The 19,817-nt window shown below is 31.6% G+C and overlaps 1 protein-coding gene across 2 annotated transcripts in view; it reads left to right on the top strand.

Moving 5' to 3' along the window:
- LOC139498636 (adenylate cyclase type 3-like) overlaps positions 1–17,113 on the top strand; it is a 32,509-nt gene extending 15,396 nt beyond the window's left edge. The window contains exons 6-20 of one of the 2 annotated variants that reach the window (XM_071287119.1): positions 967–1,094; positions 1,680–1,838; positions 2,275–2,413; positions 3,272–3,324; positions 4,360–4,494; positions 5,231–5,318; positions 6,269–6,382; positions 7,205–7,419; positions 8,798–8,870; positions 9,154–9,303; positions 9,965–10,087; positions 10,462–10,554; positions 13,160–13,262; positions 14,711–14,826; positions 16,458–17,113. In XM_071287119.1, the coding sequence (XP_071143220.1) occupies positions 967–1,094; positions 1,680–1,838; positions 2,275–2,413; positions 3,272–3,324; positions 4,360–4,494; positions 5,231–5,318; positions 6,269–6,382; positions 7,205–7,419; positions 8,798–8,870; positions 9,154–9,303; positions 9,965–10,087; positions 10,462–10,554; positions 13,160–13,262; positions 14,711–14,826; positions 16,458–16,574 (1,806 nt within the window). In that variant the 3' untranslated portion in view covers positions 16,575–17,113. The remainder of the gene's footprint in view (positions 1–966; positions 1,095–1,679; positions 1,839–2,274; positions 2,414–3,271; positions 3,325–4,359; positions 4,495–5,230; positions 5,319–6,268; positions 6,383–7,204; positions 7,420–8,797; positions 8,871–9,153; positions 9,304–9,964; positions 10,088–10,461; positions 10,555–13,159; positions 13,263–14,710; positions 14,827–16,457) is intronic. The other variant, XM_071287118.1, reaches the window with a different exon arrangement.
- The last annotated feature ends 2,704 nt before the right edge of the window (positions 17,114–19,817 follow it).

Below are 19,817 nucleotides of genomic sequence, written 5' to 3' on the forward strand. Positions count from 1 at the left end.
AAGGTAATCTATTCCTGAGGTAGAAAAGCCTTTGTAATTCAAAATTTAAAGTTTTGTAAACAGTTTATTTATAATTATGGCCATATCAATGATAATTCATGTCTACACAGAAGTGCTGACTCCTGGGCTGTCGATACCCGCGGGAAATAAAAACCCAACCAGCAGTGGCATCGACCAAGTGGTTGTAAAAAACTCATCATTAGATATCAGGATTGAAACTTTGTATTTGCGCCAAACGCGCGTTTCGTCTACAAAAGACTCCTCAGTTTTGGAATAAAAAATAAAAGAAAATAGTTCAAAATAAAATTAGACGTTGAAGAGCATTGAGGACCAACAATTTCTAAAAATTTTGCCTAACACATCTAAGGTTATTTATTCTTGAGGTAGAAAATCCGTAGTTTTTAAAAAAGAAATTAAAGTTTTGTAAACAGTTAATTAATAATTATGACCATATCAATGAAAAGTCATGTCAACACAGAATTCCGAAGTGCTGATTACTGGGCTGGTGATACCATCGGGGAATAAAATCTCGACCAGCAGTGGCATCGGCTCAGTGTTTGTTAAGAAACTCATCATAGATATCAGGATTGAGATTTTGTATTTGGGCCAGACGTCTACAAAAGACTCATCAGTGACGTTCAAATAAAAAAATATAAAAAAGGGCAAAATATGGTACGAAGGTGAAGAGCATTGAGGACCAAAAATTCGTAAAGGTTTTGCCAAACACAGCTTATGTAATCTATTCGAAGGCTATACGATGAACTTGAGTAACTTAAGCAGGTACAACTGTTAACCGACGAAATGATATGTTTTTGTATTTCTTAAATGAAAATAATGTACAATAGATGCATAAAACCGAAAGTTTGATCATTACTTAAAATTTAAATCTATAACGGAAATACAATGAAATCATGCAAATATACTTATAATCTATAACTTTAGATGTCAATATCTATTTTCTTGCAGAGTTGTAAACAAAGAATGATAGGATCACATTTGAATACATTTGTGTTCATAAGTGACGTTTTGGATTTTGGGTACATGCCAGTTGAAATGTCTGTCAATATGAGTTTATCTTTACTCAATAAAGTACGGTGAGTATAGGTTAAATCTTGTTATATCTTTTGCGCAATGTTTTATTTACGAATAGTTACATTCTTAAAGAATCACTTTAAAAGATGAATTTGGTAACCATGCATTCTCATGTTTATAAAAGGTTGACATTGTTCATACGTAGTAAAATATAAATGGATGGATGGAATGATGTTAAACGTCCAATTGCAAATTAAATGCATAGACAGGACGTGAACTTGATACTGCAATGTGAATAAAGATACTGCTATGTACTAGACCGACAAGCTGAGCCGTTGCAGTAAAAAATGTGACAGTTCACAGGAGGACATATTGTACTGATTCTATGGAGACCAATCGTTGCTTTACTCCTAAAAACCGCGTGATTAGAAGATAAGTAGTAAAAACTAATCTGCACATCTTTTGTTTGACTCCTACTGGGTGATAACTAACGACCTTCCGCTCTTGATGCTAGCCCGCTACTGAGAGACAAACGTGGCGATTATAAAGTAAAATTAGGTCACAGCTTATTACCTTACTTGTTTCGTAATTTGACAAATTGATATAAAAATTTAGCTAAATAATTTCGTTTCATTTTGATCAAATAGGCAAGTTTCGATGAAACAAAGAGTTAATATAAATGTTAGAGCTGGCATACATATAGGAGACATATGGATTGCACTTTTAGGACAGGTCCATTCATCAGCTGATGCTTTTGGTGAAGATTTGAATATTGCAAAAGAAATACTAGAAACTGGGGATTATGGGTAAGATTTAATTTGCGTCTTTAATATTCGCAAACATGTTTATTATGAAAGGTTGAACATTTTTAAATCGAATACTAGTAGTGATCAGTAGTTAAAATAGAGAATAATGACTCATATCAATATCAATTATTCAAGGCTTCGTGTTTTAGACCATACTGTGACCTATAGTTGTTAACGTTTAACAAATTGTGATTTTGGTTGAGAGTTGTTTCATTGGCACGCAAACCACATTTTCTAGACACCAGTTTTTGAAAATATCTGAATTAAACAAAACTGTTGACAAAGAGAGATTCTTATATTACATGTATTATACTATGTGTGGATGTTTTATTTTCGGTTTCAACACGAAATACATGCTGACGACAGCGACATTTGTAGTGATAGTTTACTAATTTGTTCAGTTGTATTTTTAATACCAAAACAAAAATAATTTTAGGACAGTCCAGTGTTCTCAGCACATCAAAAAGTGTATCGGGTATCATTTTCAACTAGAGGAAAAACAATTTCAGAGTACGGATACATTCCTTTCTAGCCGATGTATAAAGTGTTTTGAAGTAACAGGAACTTTAAACGACGTAAGTAAATAAGTAAGTCATGTGAAGGCGACAGTAGAATATCGATGTTCACATCACCTAAATCGAGCAGGAATTGACAAATCGTGGTAAAAAACAGAAACTGAGTGAATCGTATGAACTCAGAAAGGAGAGAGACCGATGAGTTAACAGGGTGAGCATCTCTTGATATACCTGCGTAACCCGCATTGCTAATTTACACTGAGTAAAATTTCACAATCGGAAATAGGATGCCGTCGGTAAAACTACAGTTCTGAACACTGTACTGGTTACTAAAAATCCATGTTCCTTACAATGTTCTATAAGTATAAACTCGTATCCGATGAAAACGGTATTGTTTGTAATATTGATTTTGTTGACGAGATAATCAAAATGTAAATTCGCAATTTGTGTTTGTATCAAAATATTTGGTGAATCATTTTATTTTTATTTTCAAAGTTTCTGTCATGTATTCAATTTATAGGAACAAACTAAAGGAAGGGTAATATGTTTAAGGTACATTTCAAAACTAGACGCTGGAAATATGATGGACACACTGGGTAGGAATGGTAGATAAAAAGAAGCATTTTAAAAAGCAGAAAAGAATAAGGAAAACAAATCTATTCCGACGTATTGATTAAAAGATCTTAAAGAAATACGGAAAACAAACGCATCTAACTTCTTTGTATTCAAACAGCATAAACGCAAATGTTCTTGCAAGTTTGGATGAACCAATGATGGCCTTCGTACTTGTAAAATACAGGTACTTATTACAAATCACCTCCCTCTTAATTATTTGTCGTGTATGTTTCAATTCATTCGACTTAGCATATACAAATTTATTTATCTAAAAACGTAGATAGCTTTAACTGATTTTTTCAGATAAATAAACTTAACGTAAATGAAATTCAGCAACCTGATTGGACACGATTCTGGTAAGTATATGATTATATGAGTAATTAAAATGATTTACATATATATTCGTTAGTATTATTTAAAATAACAATACACATTTATGACGTACACGATTGCGTGTCAGGAAATCTTGATATGTTACTTTTCGAAGATTCTAGTTTTCGTATGATGGTCTAACTCCAGTTATTTATTAAATTGAGATCTTTTTAACTTTGCACTTTTGCTTGTCATTCTGATGGATTTGTTTTTGTTTCGATCATCTGTGATGAGTCTTTCTATATACAAAATGTCAAATCTGGTTTCTATGATTAGTGTATTTATAACCACTGGGTCGATGCCACTGCTGGTGGATTTTTTATTCCCCGAGGGTATCTTTAGCCCAGTAGTCAGAACTTTTGTTTTGGCATGAATTATCATTGATATGGTCATAATTATAAATTAACTCTTTAAAAACTTTAGAATTTTGAATTACTAAACCTTTTTACCTCAGGCATAAATTACCTTATTGTTTTTGGCAAAACATTTAGGATGTTTTTCTGTATCATCAATGGTTTTCAACTTCATACATATTTGCCATTTTGAAGTTTTTATTGATTAGAGCGTGATTGATATTCTATGATGAACTTATTTGCACGACAGTTATATATAAGCAAAATCTGTTCAACTTTGTACTTGTTTGGCTATATAACTATTTTGATCTGAGCGTCACGGATGAGTCTTATGTAGACGAAATGCGCGTCTTGCGTATCAAATTATAATCCTGGTACCTTTGATAACTATTTACACCACTGGGTCGACGCCACGGCTGGTGGACGTTTCGTTTCCGAGGGTATCACTAGCACAGTAGTCAACACTGAATATCAATAATGATCGTTAATCAAAAACGATTATATATATTGTTTGGTGGATTTAAGACTAATAAAAATGTGTAATCAAAATCTCAGTCGAGCTGGAGTCTGTGCTTTCCAATAGATAAAACAATTTGAATATTATATAATTTCAAAGATGGGATCTTTGTATAATTGTAAATGATTTAATGTATCATTGTTTCTTAGCAGAATGATTCCTCAGAGTGATAAAGCACATAGAAAAAGAGAACGACGTTGGGGAGACATCAATATTGGTTCATTGTCGACTGTACCAATCGTTTTATTTTTTCAGTTATTGTTGGTCATTGTTACGCGACAACTGTAAGTTGACAATTTATTCCAAATGCTCGCTGCAAAAGCGTATAACAAAAAATACAGAATTCAAAGGAATATTAAATAAGGAGAAGTACATAAAAATAAACAAAATTAATCGCTATTAATCAACTTAAATGTTTATGCAAGTTTATTTTTTTTGTCCAGCAAGTCAAAAAAAAAAAAATACAATAAAGTATTGATGTTTTTGTTGTTGTTATTTTTTTAGTTTCAGTGTTTAATATTAACTGAACATAGGAATTCAGACAAGCAGCAATGCATAACAAATTACAAAGAGTAACAAAATAAGAATCAATGAATTTTTATTAGGATGAGAAAAAGGTTGTATTTTAAACACATTTGCTTAATTATTAATTTAATCTTAAAAAGTCAAGAAAATATTTTTTTTTATTTATGCATTAAAAAACAAGATTATCCTTTTTTTATTTAAACAATGTTTTGTGTTCTAACTTATTTGCTGTTTTTAAATGATTTTTCGTATTATAAAGGTTTCTTTTCGTAGAGCAGACAGAAAAATCAATATCGTTATAAACCTACGTCATTGGTGTTGTATATAAAATAGCGATAAACGTATTATCATTGAGGATGTTTCTTTGGTTTATTTCATCTCAGAGCTAACGTTACTTAAGAAATCGCTGCCTAGAAACATCCTTTCGTTAGAAAAAACTTTTCCACTTTGCAAATGTTCAGACTTACAATAGCATTCTTTTAATGTTCTTTTCAGATTATTATCTGAAGCTATTGTTTTCGCAATAACTATAATACTCTTTCTGCTTATTCCAATCTGCGTTATCTGGAAGACAAAACGACAGGTAAACTAATATTACAAGCATATTCTCTATAAATGTTATTAAAAGCAAATTATGCAACGAGATGTACTAAGTCGTGGAGAGAGAAGATCTAAGACAATGTCTTAAATACTATTATATATGACAGGATCTTATTTCTCTTAATATCTGGATCGGAAATCACAAATAATATATCTTTTTGATGACATAATTGCCTTTCTTGATAGGAAACCACAAACGAGATAATTTCATTGATGACATAATTGCACTCTCATTTCAAATAGAAATACACGTTCATCCTTTGTTTGAATGTCTAGATATTTTCCTAAACATCATTTGATCACATAATAGTTTGATTGTGTTCTATTTGTTCCTAACAACTGCTGAATTCAGAATGTTTTTATTAATGCGAACTAGTGCGACAGGGTTATAATCGCAATAGTTTAGATTCGCATTTTCAATTATTTTATACGAATTAAAAAGGACCTTTCTCACTAGTGCAAAAAATAATTTAAAATGACAGAATTGCTATAATAAATGCACCCAATAAAATTTGAATGGAAATGGGGAATGTGTCAAAGAGACAACAACCCGACCATAGAAAAACACAACAGCAGAAGGTCACCAATAGGTCTTCAATGTAGATAAAAATTCCCGCACCCGGAGGCGTCCTTCAGCTGTCCCCTAAACAAATATATACTAGTTCAGTGATAATGAACGCCATACTAATTTCCAAATTGTACACAAGAAACTAAAATTAAAATAATACAAGATTAACAAAGGCCAGAGGCTCCTGACATGGGACAGGCGCAAAAAAGCCGCGGGGTTAAACATGTTTGTGAGATCTCAACCCTCCCCCTATACCTCTAGCCAATGTAGAAAAGTAAACGCATAACAATACGCACATTAATACATTGTGAGTTTACAGTACGTTACATTTATATATACAATTACGTGTTTCTTTGGAATTTCAGACAGCATTTCCAATGTTTAAAGTGATGACAATGCCAGTATCAAGCAGAACATTTTGTCTGCTTTATTCTGTGTTCTCAGCTGGCTTACTTTTGCTATGCAATGTACTTTATACGGTAAGTTAGATTTAGAAAGGAAAACAATTATACATAGTGACTTAAAATGATAGCGATAGGGACATATATGTCTCTTGTCGGGAACCGTGCGGAGGAAATGCATCTCCATGATTAAAAACGGCAAAACTGTTTTCAGACAAAATTAAACATAAAATATTGACTTTTAATATAAACATAAAAAGATGTAGTATGATTGCCAATGAAAAAAATATCCACCAAAATTCAAATGAAGTAGATGCAAAGTGTAGGCAACAGTTCGGCTTTCAACAATGGATGCTTCTTTTGATCGCTGTAGGGACATATATGTCTCTTATCGGCAAACCGAAAACTACTAATTGAAAACTAATTATTTTGTAAGTAAACAATTAATTGTGAATTCTTTGGTTAAAATCAAAATTTGATATTACTGTTGTCATATAGTTCTTAATGTGCATTGATTTGAATAAGACGGAAAAAACCGGAATTTAAATATAAACACCCAGAAATGTTTCTATGACAATGTCAACTTTACAACCTAGCATGACTGACTGATCGAAATTGTTATCTTGGACGCCATACACAGCTCGGTCATATCTATATGTTCACTTAAGGTCAACAGAGTGTTTCGAACAACTGATAAACTGGTTCTACACCAAAAGGCAAATGCAAAATAAAATCAACCTTGTTTAATATATGAAATTGTTTACTACTTTAAATTCTGCTCACAGTGCCAACAAAGAAAGAGCTGTGATAAATTTAGTTGCTTTATTTATGAAACGAAAAAACATAGAATTAACATTAGTCATGACATCTCTTATACCTTTGTAATGATTATCATTTCAGGTGGATAACCTTAACGTGAACTCAGTTCAAAACATATCAGACAATACAGAAGAGTACCTGCTCCATTTACAGTCAAACAATACTATTTTAACACTGTTAACTATTTCACACATGATGTTCAACTGCATCGTCAATTATTTATGTTTAATAGGAGATGTTATAGTTATCTGGCTCATTACAATAACTTCATATCAATACCATGGATATAAAAATGGGTATGTATTTAATATGAATAAATGTTGAATTAAGGAAATTCATGTTTTAAACAACCCCATACTATAAAATAAGAAGATGTGATATGATTGCCAATAAAACAATTCTCCGCGCGAAACAAAATGACATAAGATTCAAAAACTATAGGTCACCGTAAGGACATCAATAATGAATAAAAGTCATACTGAATAGTCAGCTTTTAAAGGCCCAACAATAAACAAAATAATGTAAAATAACTCAAACGAGAAACCTATCTGTATAATGTGTGTACACAATAATGAACAAGAAACAAATATGACAAAGGCAACAAACAACAACCACTGAATAGCCGGCCCTTAACTTGCGACAGGCACTTACAGAATGTAGCGGTGTTAACCAGTTTGCAGGCACCAAACCCTCCCCTAACATTGGACAGTTTTGAAATAGTACACCATAAAAAATCAAACTATCTATTTCAATCTATTCAACGTCTATATTTCATACTGTAAATTTAAAATTATGTTGGCCTTGAGAATCACTAAATGTATTAATTTATCGAAATGCATATCTTTCTGGTGCAGTATAATTGGTAACGTTTTTGTTTCTGATCAAAATCACATTAAGAATTAAAATGTTATATTTAATGTTAATCAGTTAATCTCTTTGACCTTAAACAAGTCTGCAGAACTTACTTAAAATTGGCATAACTACGATGACAAGACTATCGAATGAATTTTGCAGTTATTTTTAAAATTTGGTTCCCCGTTGACAAATCAAGAAATTTTAATAGCAAAATAGGTTCCAATATCATCAGACAAACTGTGCTTTGCATTATAAATCCCTTTTTGTCATATTGATCTTAACGTTTTTATGTTTTAGTCATCCCTGTCTTTTAAATGTTATGTTGTATCGTTCCTGATTAGGGCAAATCTGTAAAAGCGCCCAGGAAGCACGACATTGATAAAAAAAAATATTGTCTTCTTGAAGTATTAGAATAGGTTCTTCGATTGATAACCAAACGGTTGTAATAGTAAAATTTGAAATACAAAACACATGATTTATAAAACAATTGCATGTTTGATCTCCGCACCTTGAAATGTGATTCGATCATTATCGTTTTGTGCGACGAATAGATAGCAGGCCATTACCGAAAGAGAAGTAAACTAGAAATACTGTTTGTACATACACCAATCAACATGATGGCATTATTTATTTTTGCGAACAACATAAAAAAAAGTGTAAAAAACAAACCACACCAAACACACGTTCATTGATTACAATTTGGATAAAAGTTTCATTTGGAATGCCTTCAATTTGAGTTGTAATTTATCAAATAATTGATCTTATTACGCTGACATTTATTTGATTTGTTTTCAAATGTATTTTCGTTCAACATTTTAGACAATACACTGAGATTAAATCACTGATCAACATTACAGGAATAGCAACATGTTTGCTCTTTTTTCAAAAGATGGTGAGTTAATCTAAAACTACTAACATGTCATGTCAGAACAACTTTAAAAACTCATCTGATCTTTTAAATTTATTGAAATTTTCTTTTTCTGCAATGTTTACTGTATAAGTTGATTAAAATTTATTATACAAGCTGATGAATTAAACAAGTCCTGTTTTACTATTAACAGTTAATAGTGATGTTTCTGTCTGATTAAACTTTTCTTTTGTTTTGTGAATTGCATAAATATTGAAAAAAACCCAATTCTGAGTATTGTATCTTGAAGGGTCGACTTATTTTTCAGCTTGATATTATATTACAACAGATACAATCTGATATCATAAGTATCCAGAAACAAAACAGCATAGTCGTTCATATTGAAAGTAAAATGAAGTTAGTAATAAGAAAACTTCAGCCACCGGATATTATCCGCAAACAGTTGGTAGGAGGCAAAGTATGTGTATTTGTGTGATAACAGTTGCTTATAAAGTTGATATAAAGAGACAAGTATTTCGTCATAATCTGGGAAAAAAATGAACAATTTAAGTATGTTGATTATGTAGAGTGGGTCGATACAGAAATTTAAAATACAAACTTTGGGTTGTTTTTGTTAACAAATTGTGCAAAAAAATCACAATTTCTCATATTGCGGTGACCTATTCATTCTCTCTACACGAGGAATACAAACTTATAGAATAGCTTAATGTCGCTGTATATGATGTATGTTTATCAATCATTAATCATGATTAATATGTGTTCATGATATCAAAATAGTTTATAAAAATTAATGCAGTATTGAAAAATAAACAAATAAGGCATAAATGTATCCCTCGCAAGTTATCATGTCAAAAGAGAGTATATAGGCATCTAACAAAGCCCTTTTCCGGTTAATGCTACAATAACCTTAGATGTGTTTTTTTCACCCGTTTGACTCTAGAGTTTTAGAGGACCTGATACAGACATATAAGATGAATTACCTTTAAAATACACACATTGGTGAAATATTCTCAATTGTTTTCATCAACTTCATTGATAAAGCTCTGTTCGATGAGGATATATCGAAAAAAAGGCAAATAAATAGATAAATAAATGTCTATCCATACACGTTATTGTAGGGTTCATCTTATGAGACATATTCAAACATTGGTATTCTGATAGTCAGCTATACATTACAGAATTCTGACTGGAGTATGAACAATATTCACTCACTTGATACAATGATAAGATCTTTTGATTCTGTAAGTATTTCTATTATAGAAAACTGAAGTCATTTATTGCTCATGCGATACGTATACTCTTATGCACTGCTTCACAAACAACAGTTACGGTATGTACAGAAGCAAACAAAATAAATAATCAACATGTATAATTTGCACAAATGAAAAAATTATAATTTAAAAATACGCTTCTTTACTATGCTACTAGACAGAGGAAGAACAATAAACAATAATTTAGTTTACAACTGATTACAAGATTATAATCTTTGGAGTCCCGAAATAACTGCATTTTGATAGTTCGACTTAGTATCTTATTCTGTACATAACAAGGCATCTGAAGATTGATTTTTCCAGTACAGATAAAATTAATGTATCAGCAATGTTTATTATTGCAGTTGGTACAGAGGAAAAGGTTTGAAGGTTTAACAAAGATAAATGGAAACACATCAGCTTATATTGTTGTTAGTGGCATGCCTTCAGAAACCAAGGTACTAAAAAACTAATTAAGGAGATATACTAAACATTAGAAAAGTAAAATATTTAAATAGACAAACTCATCATATACACCAGGATTGAACTTTTGTATTAAAGCCAGACGCGCGTTTCGTCTACAAAAGACTCATTAGTGAAGCTCGAATAAAAAAAAGTAAAAAAGGGCCAAATAAAGTACGAAGTTGAAAAGCATTGAGGACTTTCATCTGATCGATTTATATTATCTTCAAACTACTTACATGAGTCGCAGAATTAAATATCCCATCTTCTCAGCTTGATTCCTGTTATTTCTACGTGATCCTTTATTGACCATCGTCACTCTTTGCTCTTTGTTCTTTATGGTATATGTTTGATAAAGACTATCTACATTAAAAGCTCTCTCAAATTATTTTGCCGCCGCCTATCAATAATAAATTATAACTGGAACAAAAGGGATATTCTATGAAAACACATGAACCAAAAAAATTTCAACTAAAACAAAATAATTTCTAGTTTTTAGTTTCTTCTCTTCGAAGAACTTAATTTAGAATATCACTCAATGATAAAGATTCTCACCCATATACAAGGATTGTTTCCTTACTCACTTTTGGTAACGCCTCTGCAATATAAAACATTGGAATTCACTACGAGGATTTATCGTCATACATGTACATGCTTAAGGAAAGTCAAAAATATATAATATTTCAACAGATCAAAATGATAACAACCTTTGTCATTTTGGAACTACTGACTGTACTTTAAATTTGCATCTAAAAAATAAGTAATGTAAATATTTATTTTGAAAGTTAATTTGCAAGATATACTTAGTGGAGGTAAGATTGAAGTGGTAAATTTTCTCCTTGATAACACTTATACACGTTTAGGCAATAACGTGTATTTGGATTTCGTGTGTATTCCTATGTGCATCAATTGAGACTTGTTCTAGTACGGTTTTGAATCACAAAGTATGACCAAGCTCAGTAAATAACCATCAAAATTGCATTTAATTGATACACAACCCTTATCGCGATCGATGATAGTTTTACGTGATAAGAAAAATAAATTTCTGAATATACTACTGAATTTTACCCAAAGTTACTTACATCGAATAAATCGAACATAAACAGAGATTTGTGTCCGTTCCTTGATTTGAATATTGAATACAGTTTTGAACGGGCTAGAAATTATACACGACAACTTACCATAAAGATGCGATTTTCTTTCCCAATTTTTAATTTTGGGATGATTAAAACTGTAGAAAACTAATTTGAAACAGGATTACATATTTAATTATTACGAAGATGTTGTTTCCGAGCACGGTATTGTAGATACGATCCTTTGAATAACTTGTTCTTAAAGATTGCAAATCGACAACAGTAATTAGATGTTTAAATATTGTTTTTATTGGTTGAATATTGATTTCGTTATTATATTGAAAAATAAAACTAATTCCATTAACATATATAGATACGCATTCACGGTTCTACAATCTGTCAATTCCTGTTTTGAGGCAATGAAAACGGATTTTCTCTATATGTTTGTAAATGACGTGTTTACTCTTTGCTGTAAGGAAGGTTAACTACCTTGCTAAGTCTGTGTTTTTTTACTTGCTCTGCGTTGATGAGTTATGCCCTTTTCAAGCTTTTTATAGTTTATTCATACGTTGTGCTGTTACACCACTGTCCAAGATTAAGGGAGGATAAAGAGCCCGCTAAAATGTATAAATTCTGTATGTACCTGTCTCATGTTAGTAGCTTGTAATTTAGTGGTTTTCGTTTGGTCCTGTATATCATATTTGTATTTCGTTCGTTGTTTTTATGCCCCACCTACGATAGTAGAGGGGCATTATGTTTTCTGGTCTGTGCGTCCGTTCGTTCGTTCGTTCGTTCGTTCGTTCGTCCGTCTGTCCCGCTTCAGGTTAAAGTTTTTGGTCGAGGTAGTTTTTGATGAAGTTGAAGTCCAATCGACTTCAAACTTGGTACACTTGTTCCCTATGATATGATCTTTCTAATTTTAATGCCAAATTAGAGATTTTACCCCAATTTCACGGTCCACTTAACATAGAAAATGATAGTGCGAGTGGGGCATTCGTGTACTGAGGACACATTCTTGTGTTTTTATTCTTTTACATAAATCAGGCTGTAAGTTTTCTAGTTGGAACTAGTATTCATTTTTCACTTTCGTGCCTATTATAGGTGCTTTCCAGGTATAGGCTTTGTTGATTGTTTGAGAACCTATTGGTAACCTATAATTGTTAACTTCTATTTAATTGTCGTCTAAAATGTAAAATAACAAAAATATCAGATGGAAATTCTAAACGGAAAGTTCCTGGCAAATGGCAAAATCAAAAGGAAAAACACATCAAACGAATGCTAGTATATAACAACTGTCATATTATCATCTTGACATGGTAAATACTTTTTCTTATTTACCAATTGTGGGTTAAACTTGGTTTTATAACTAGCTAAACCTATAACGTATATGGCAGTTGCATAAAATGCCAGCATATTGACAAAGATGTTGGAATAGAACAAACAGACATAATAGGTGAAAATGTCAAAATAGGGGTACAGCAGTCATATATATAGATTTTATATACTAAAGATACTTTGAACCTTGCAGATGATAACCACACATGAATCATTGATGTTATTTGCCATGTCGGTGCAGGAAGAAATAAGGAAATGCCAAACAGATTATACTGACAACCCAGCATTTAAAATGGGTAACTTTATCTTTACAAAATGGTCAAATAATAGTTGCAATGTACCTCTGCAACAATATAATTTATAGATAACAGAATCTTGATTATCCCTGTCAATAGTGTTTCTTTAATCTAAAAAAATGAAAAACAATTAATTATCCAATCTCATAAACGTTGTTCTTATTAATATATTCGTAATTTAAGATACATAATTCAGTGCTCTGGTGTTTCTTGGATAAACTTCATCGGACTTGGAAAGCCAGAAAAAAATTTCCCAAAAAAATAAAACAGCAAAATGCAACTTTCACTGATAGCGGTCCAGCCGTAGCTGCGTCAAACTTTCAAAATATAATGAATGAAAAATGTAACAAAAAATGTATCATTTTAATATTTTAATAATGACACACTACCGAATCAGTGTTAACTTGGAAGAGTGTTCCCTCGAAAACCTCTATCAGTGGAATCGACTTAGTATAAAGAATATGATAGAAAAAAATCCATGACGTGAAAAATTTAAAACAAAACGAGAACAACAAAAATAAAAAAGTCTAAAATTGCCAAATACTACTTAACAATTTTGATATTCTTTAAAAACAGTGTAGAAAAAGGTATTCGTTTTCCCTCTTCAGGCCACACCAATAAGATGTTTTTGTTTTTCGAATTTTTCCACTCCAAAAATTGGGGCGAGCAGGCGATTTGAAAATTTTCATGAAAAATATTAATTTGCAAATGTTTGGGACAAAGGCTGAAAAATAAAGTCGAGTGTAAACAACAAAATTTAAGTTTTGACAATATTGATCAAAACAAAATGGTACAAAACTTGATTGACCACTTGTACTTTAGCATTTTAACTGCATAAGTTTTGTTTCTGTTGTTCAATATGTCATGTATGGTGTAAAGCCTACATTTTAATTGCATCATTTTAATTGCATCATATTAATGACTTCTTTTATTACTGTTAAATTCTGAGGATATCAAAAATTGACATGAAGAATTAAATAATTATTTCAATTGGTTTGAATGATCTTCATTCTATGAAGGACCCCACAATGACTAGTGAAAAACACTTCAAACAGGAAAACCAACGATCTATTTACAAACAGACTGCGTACATCATTCTAACAACGAAAATCGACATTATTTTGTTCAAGAATCGTCCTTGACTTTGATAAGAAACCTGTGGTAATGCTCGAAACAGTTAAAGTGTCGCGATTTGACGTTTACTTAAATGCTCTTGCGATCCTTTTTTTTTACTTATTTACTGTTTACGGCGCGGGAAATAGACACAATTAATTTTCCGGATGAAAAATGATTAACGTTTGAAAAACATAAATGCCGGTTGGTCGTCGAAAAAAGGATAAAATTGTTGTAGCCTCAGTAGACATTTCTGTCTTTTAAATATCACTTTCATAATATGAAAAGTTATTTTGTGATTTGGTTTATACATATATTATTCTTATTTCATACAGGCTTGCACACGGGTCCAGTAATGATTGGTATATGTAGTGATTATGTTGGTATTTGGGGAGTTTCTGTTGATATATGTAAAGCAATTTCGTGTTCAAAACAAAACGTACATTTAAAGGTATTTTTTTATATATATATAAAATCACATTATCAGTCTTTTTATATTACGTTATCAAAGTGTTTAAGTTTAACCAAGTTGATTTTTGTATGAATTGAAATCAATAACTTTACCATTAAAACGTATCAATCATATTTCTTTATTTGAGAGCGATTACTATACATAGTTGAAAACAACGTTCAGACCTATGATTGATTTGGATAAGAACCACGTGTGTGTGTGCATGCAAAACAATTTTTTTGTTAGATTGGTTTTAATACAGCCTAAACAACTTTTTACAAAAAAACATATATGTACATGTAGATTGATATGAATCATTTTACAACATGATCGTACTGATGAATGATATATGTTATCCGAAATATTTTTAAATAATTACATTTATAGTTTAATTTTTTGGTATTGTTGTTGTTTTGTACACTTTTTAGACGTTTTTATAATTTATTTATTGTGTACATGTACCGTTACTTGTAACGATTCAGCACCCTCGTAAGAAAAATCGTTGACTATAATTCAGACGTTATATGTATATATAACGTCTAGCCGGGACGGCTGCAGTGCAGGCGATTTGGTGTCACGATATCACAGTAGCATGGGTTCGAATCCCGGCGAGGGAAGAACCAAAAATTTACAGATCTAACATTGTTGGGTTGATGTTTAGACGAGTTGTATATATGTATATATGTATAAATTAACTAAATTTTGCAGTATTAGAAAGTATGTTGAAAACAGTATATGAATAAAGATAGAGTCAAGTTATATATTTTATGATAGTATGATATTAAACCCCTAACGGGAGGAATTGTTTTGATATTCACAGGATGAAGACATAATCTTTTAATCAGTTTAATTGAGGTCTGGAGCTGACATGTCAGTTAACTGCTAGTAGTCTGTTGTTATTTATGTATTATTGTCATTGTATTTATTTTCTTTTGTTACATCTACTGACATCGGACTCGGACTTCCATGAACTGAATTTTAATGTGCGTATTGTTATGCGTTTACTTTTCTTCATTGACTAGAGGTATAGGGGAAGGTTGAGATCTCACAAACATGTTTAACCCCGCCACATTTTTGCGTCTGTTCCAAGTCAGGAGCCTCTGGCATTTGTTAGTCTTGTATGACTTTTAATTTTAGTTTCTTGTGTATAATTCGGTGTTTAGTTTGACGTACATTATCACTGTACTAGTATACATATTTTTAAGGGGCCTGCTGAAGGACGCCTACATGTGCGGGAGTTTCTAGCTACATTTAAGACCCATTTGTGGCCTTCGGTTGTTGTCTTCTCTATGGTCGGGTTTTTGTCGCTTTGACACACTCCCTATTTCCTTTCTCAATTTTATAAGTTATATAAAATGTTTCGGCCCTAAAATACACATCTTTCAAGAATTTTAGATTTGACCCTCACAATAAAATTGATCATGTGTAGACGTTCAGGAAGCACTACAAAATTAACATCTACAATAAATAAAAATTTATTTAAAAGGGCACATCTACCAGCAATATTATTTACAACGTCTATGTTGGGAAAAAAAGTGTTTTATCAAACATAGCATTGCTAATATATGTAATGACTTAGTAATTTTTAAATCGAATTCATATGTTTAGAAATATCATTTTATTTGTTACAGGTTTCTGGTGACTTTGCAAAGTGTATTGATGAAAACAAATATCAGTTTTATAAAGGAGAATCTGTAATGGTTACCGATAAAACATATAGTGACATCTATTTTCAGAAATGTGGCTAATCAAGATAGCGAATAAATTATTTTTATTTTATGTTTTCATTAATGGGTTTGTTATTCCTTTTGTAACACCTTTTTAAACTGCTAAACTTGTTCACATCCTACATTACATAAAAGAGATTATTTGAACAATTCATTAAATCCCTTACAAAACAAAACAGTTCTGGTATCGATTGATGTGTGTTACCACTATTCCAAAAAATGAAAGAGTAGTTGCTTGTGAAAAAGTATGGAACAATTTTTTGGATAAAAATCCCCCTACCGACTGTCTGGTTCAGTTGCTAAAACTAGTACTTGAAAACAACAATTCTGTATTTAACGACCAGCTCCACTTGCAGATTGACGGTACCAGTATGGGAACCTAAATGGCATATTTCTTTACTAACATATTCATGGGGAGTCTCAAAGAACGCATACTTTCGAGTGTACTATAGGTGTAATACCACTATTGATTTTCCCCTATTAGTCTTTGTTAAATTTGCACTTTTCAAAAAACTGTGCAGAATGTATCTTTGTTTCAAATAAAGAAATACTTGGCATGAGTAAAGTTTGATCCTGTCCAGTACTATAGAAAAAATTTCACATAACATTTCATTGCATTAAAGAAAATAACCATCAATGGAAGTTAACCAATCAAATTTCTCCCCTTATTTAACCTGTGTAACCATGTAACCTCAAGTTTACAAATTATTCTATAAAAACCCCAAATAAAAAAATAATGGCGCATATGTTTATGACACATAAATGATTTACTACAATCAAATGAAGGATTGATTACCTACAACTGTAAAATTCAGAGGAATATTTTTTTTTACCTATTTTCGTATACAACCAGATGTGACGTACCATAGTTTGATTGTATTACACCTAAACAAACCCATCTTAGCTCCGTTAAATTGATGATATCGGCATTAAATGGACCGAAACTGTAGAACATCTATAATAACTATCAACAATCTATTAAGTTCACATCTGAAGTTTCAAAAGAGAAAATTGCGTTTCTCGACAACACCATAACTTTAGAAAACGGAGTCATGAAAACCGACCATCACACCAAAACAACTGACAAACAACAATTTCACTCACCGAAGAGTTGTCACCCAAAACACTGTTCCCGAAGCATTTCGTAAAGCCAAGATATCAGGTTAAAGCGGATTTGCTGATTGGAATAAAAGTTGAACCACCTTTTGGGACAAATTTTCTGAAGCTTTCGGTAAAGAAAAAGTAAAAGACCGAACAAACCTACTTGAATACAAATAAAACACGGTGCAGACAAATTAAATCCAATTTGTTGTCAGCTTTCATCCTGACATGACATATTTTTCATCTATTGTTCACAAACACTGGCGCCATCCTTCCTTAAAAGAGATTGTTCCATTACTTCCCGCCATGGCTTACCATGCTTACCGGAGATCCAAAAACATCCAAGATCTTCTAGTAACATCCAAAGTATATAAATAAGAGAAATCGTGAAGGTAATAAACCCTGTGAAAGGAGCAATCGTAAATGCTGCAAAGTCGCAAATAATGAAACCGAATTCGATAGCACAGTTACAAAGAAAAAATACAACATATTTATAACATCCAATTGCAAAACACAAAATTGTATTAATGTTCTAACGTGTGGGAAACTTGCAAGTTGCAATAAAGCATAAGCATAACATAAAACATATGCATACAAGATTTTTTATAGTCGGTTATACATATAACAATATATTGGTAAAACAGAAACACCATTTAATATCCGACTAAAATGACCGATTTTTACACTAAAAAAAGAAAGTGCCTAATCACAAAACATCTTTAAAAGAAGGACATGATTTTGAACGTCACATTTCAAATCATTGAGAAAACCAAACATTGGGATAAACAAGGAAGACAAAAGAGAGGGAGATTTTGAATGCAACAGTTACGAACTCTTGAAACTAGTGGACTCAATGAGAGAGACGAAAAAAGATTTAAAAACAAATCAAAACAATGGTTTTGAAATCCTATAAATTAATTGATAGAAATTCATACAATTTATAGAAATTCATACAATTTATAGAAATTCATACAATTTATAGAAATTCATACAATTTATAGAACTTCATACAATTTATAGAAATTCATACAATATATAGAAATTTATACCATTTATAGAAATTCATACAATTTATGGAATCTTTTGAGGGATCACGGACAAATGGTGTACAATTAGATGGGTTTCCTTTGTGTATGAGACATTCGATATCTTTTGTTCTGATTATAAAGAGATATATCATGTGTTAATAGTTCTTTAATTGTTTCGTTCTTAAACACTCTTGGCAATCAAAAATTTATGGATTATCGTTGGTCATTTCAACGAAATTAATTTTCTCGCTTCAGCCGATACGAGATGGCAAATGATAATCTGATGAACGCTATCCTACCTATGACGATGTTATTAATTTCATTGTCAACATCACGTGCATTCTTAGTTTCCAGCGATAATTTTTTATATCACTCTCCTGTACTGAGAAAGGAAATTATCAGTCAGTAAGATCAAAGAAAATTTCGTAAAAAAGCGATAATCGGCTCTTTCAGCGTTTATGGGGAAGGTAAATCCAGAAAATGTCTTACATGACTGAACAGAGGAGCATCTGATTCAACTCAATATACTAGTAGTTTTGTTTATTTACGATTTTCATATTTCAATATTTGTTTGTTTGTTTTTCACGGAAAAGCTTTCTCAGTAATTCGGTTTCTCAATCTGAGTCTAACTCGATCGCCAAAAACTTACTTGCGACTATGCAATATATTGGATTTTATCTTGTTGTATTGTTATCGGTCCTCCTCACTAAACCCTTTATCTGCTTGTATTCATATCTATAATATAAATCAATCTCGACTCGTCCATTTATTTTACTTTTACCCGAAATCGCCATCATTCGTCTGAGTTGACCTTTAATGATTCCCAAAATATGTTTCATAGTTCTAAAAGTCATTTATTAGCTTAGTTTAAAATCTCCGCGGGACAAAAATGTAGGCAGATCAGTTCTATGTGGGATTCAAAGCAAAATCACAAAAATGCCGAACTTCAAGGGAAGTTCATGACGGAAAGTCCCTTCTTAAAAAAAAATTCTCTAGCTTTTGATAAATAAAAAACAATTTTTATATTCCTAGATAAATACATTTCCTTATGTGAATAATAGTTGATTAGACGTGATAGAAAAGTCGATACTACTGTTTGCGCTCGTGTTGGATGGAAGATGAATACACTATGATG

The sequence above is a fragment of the Mytilus edulis genome, chromosome 12, assembly GCF_963676685.1.
Source record: "Mytilus edulis chromosome 12, xbMytEdul2.2, whole genome shotgun sequence".
Classification (NCBI taxonomy): Eukaryota; Metazoa; Mollusca; class Bivalvia; order Mytilida; family Mytilidae; genus Mytilus; species Mytilus edulis.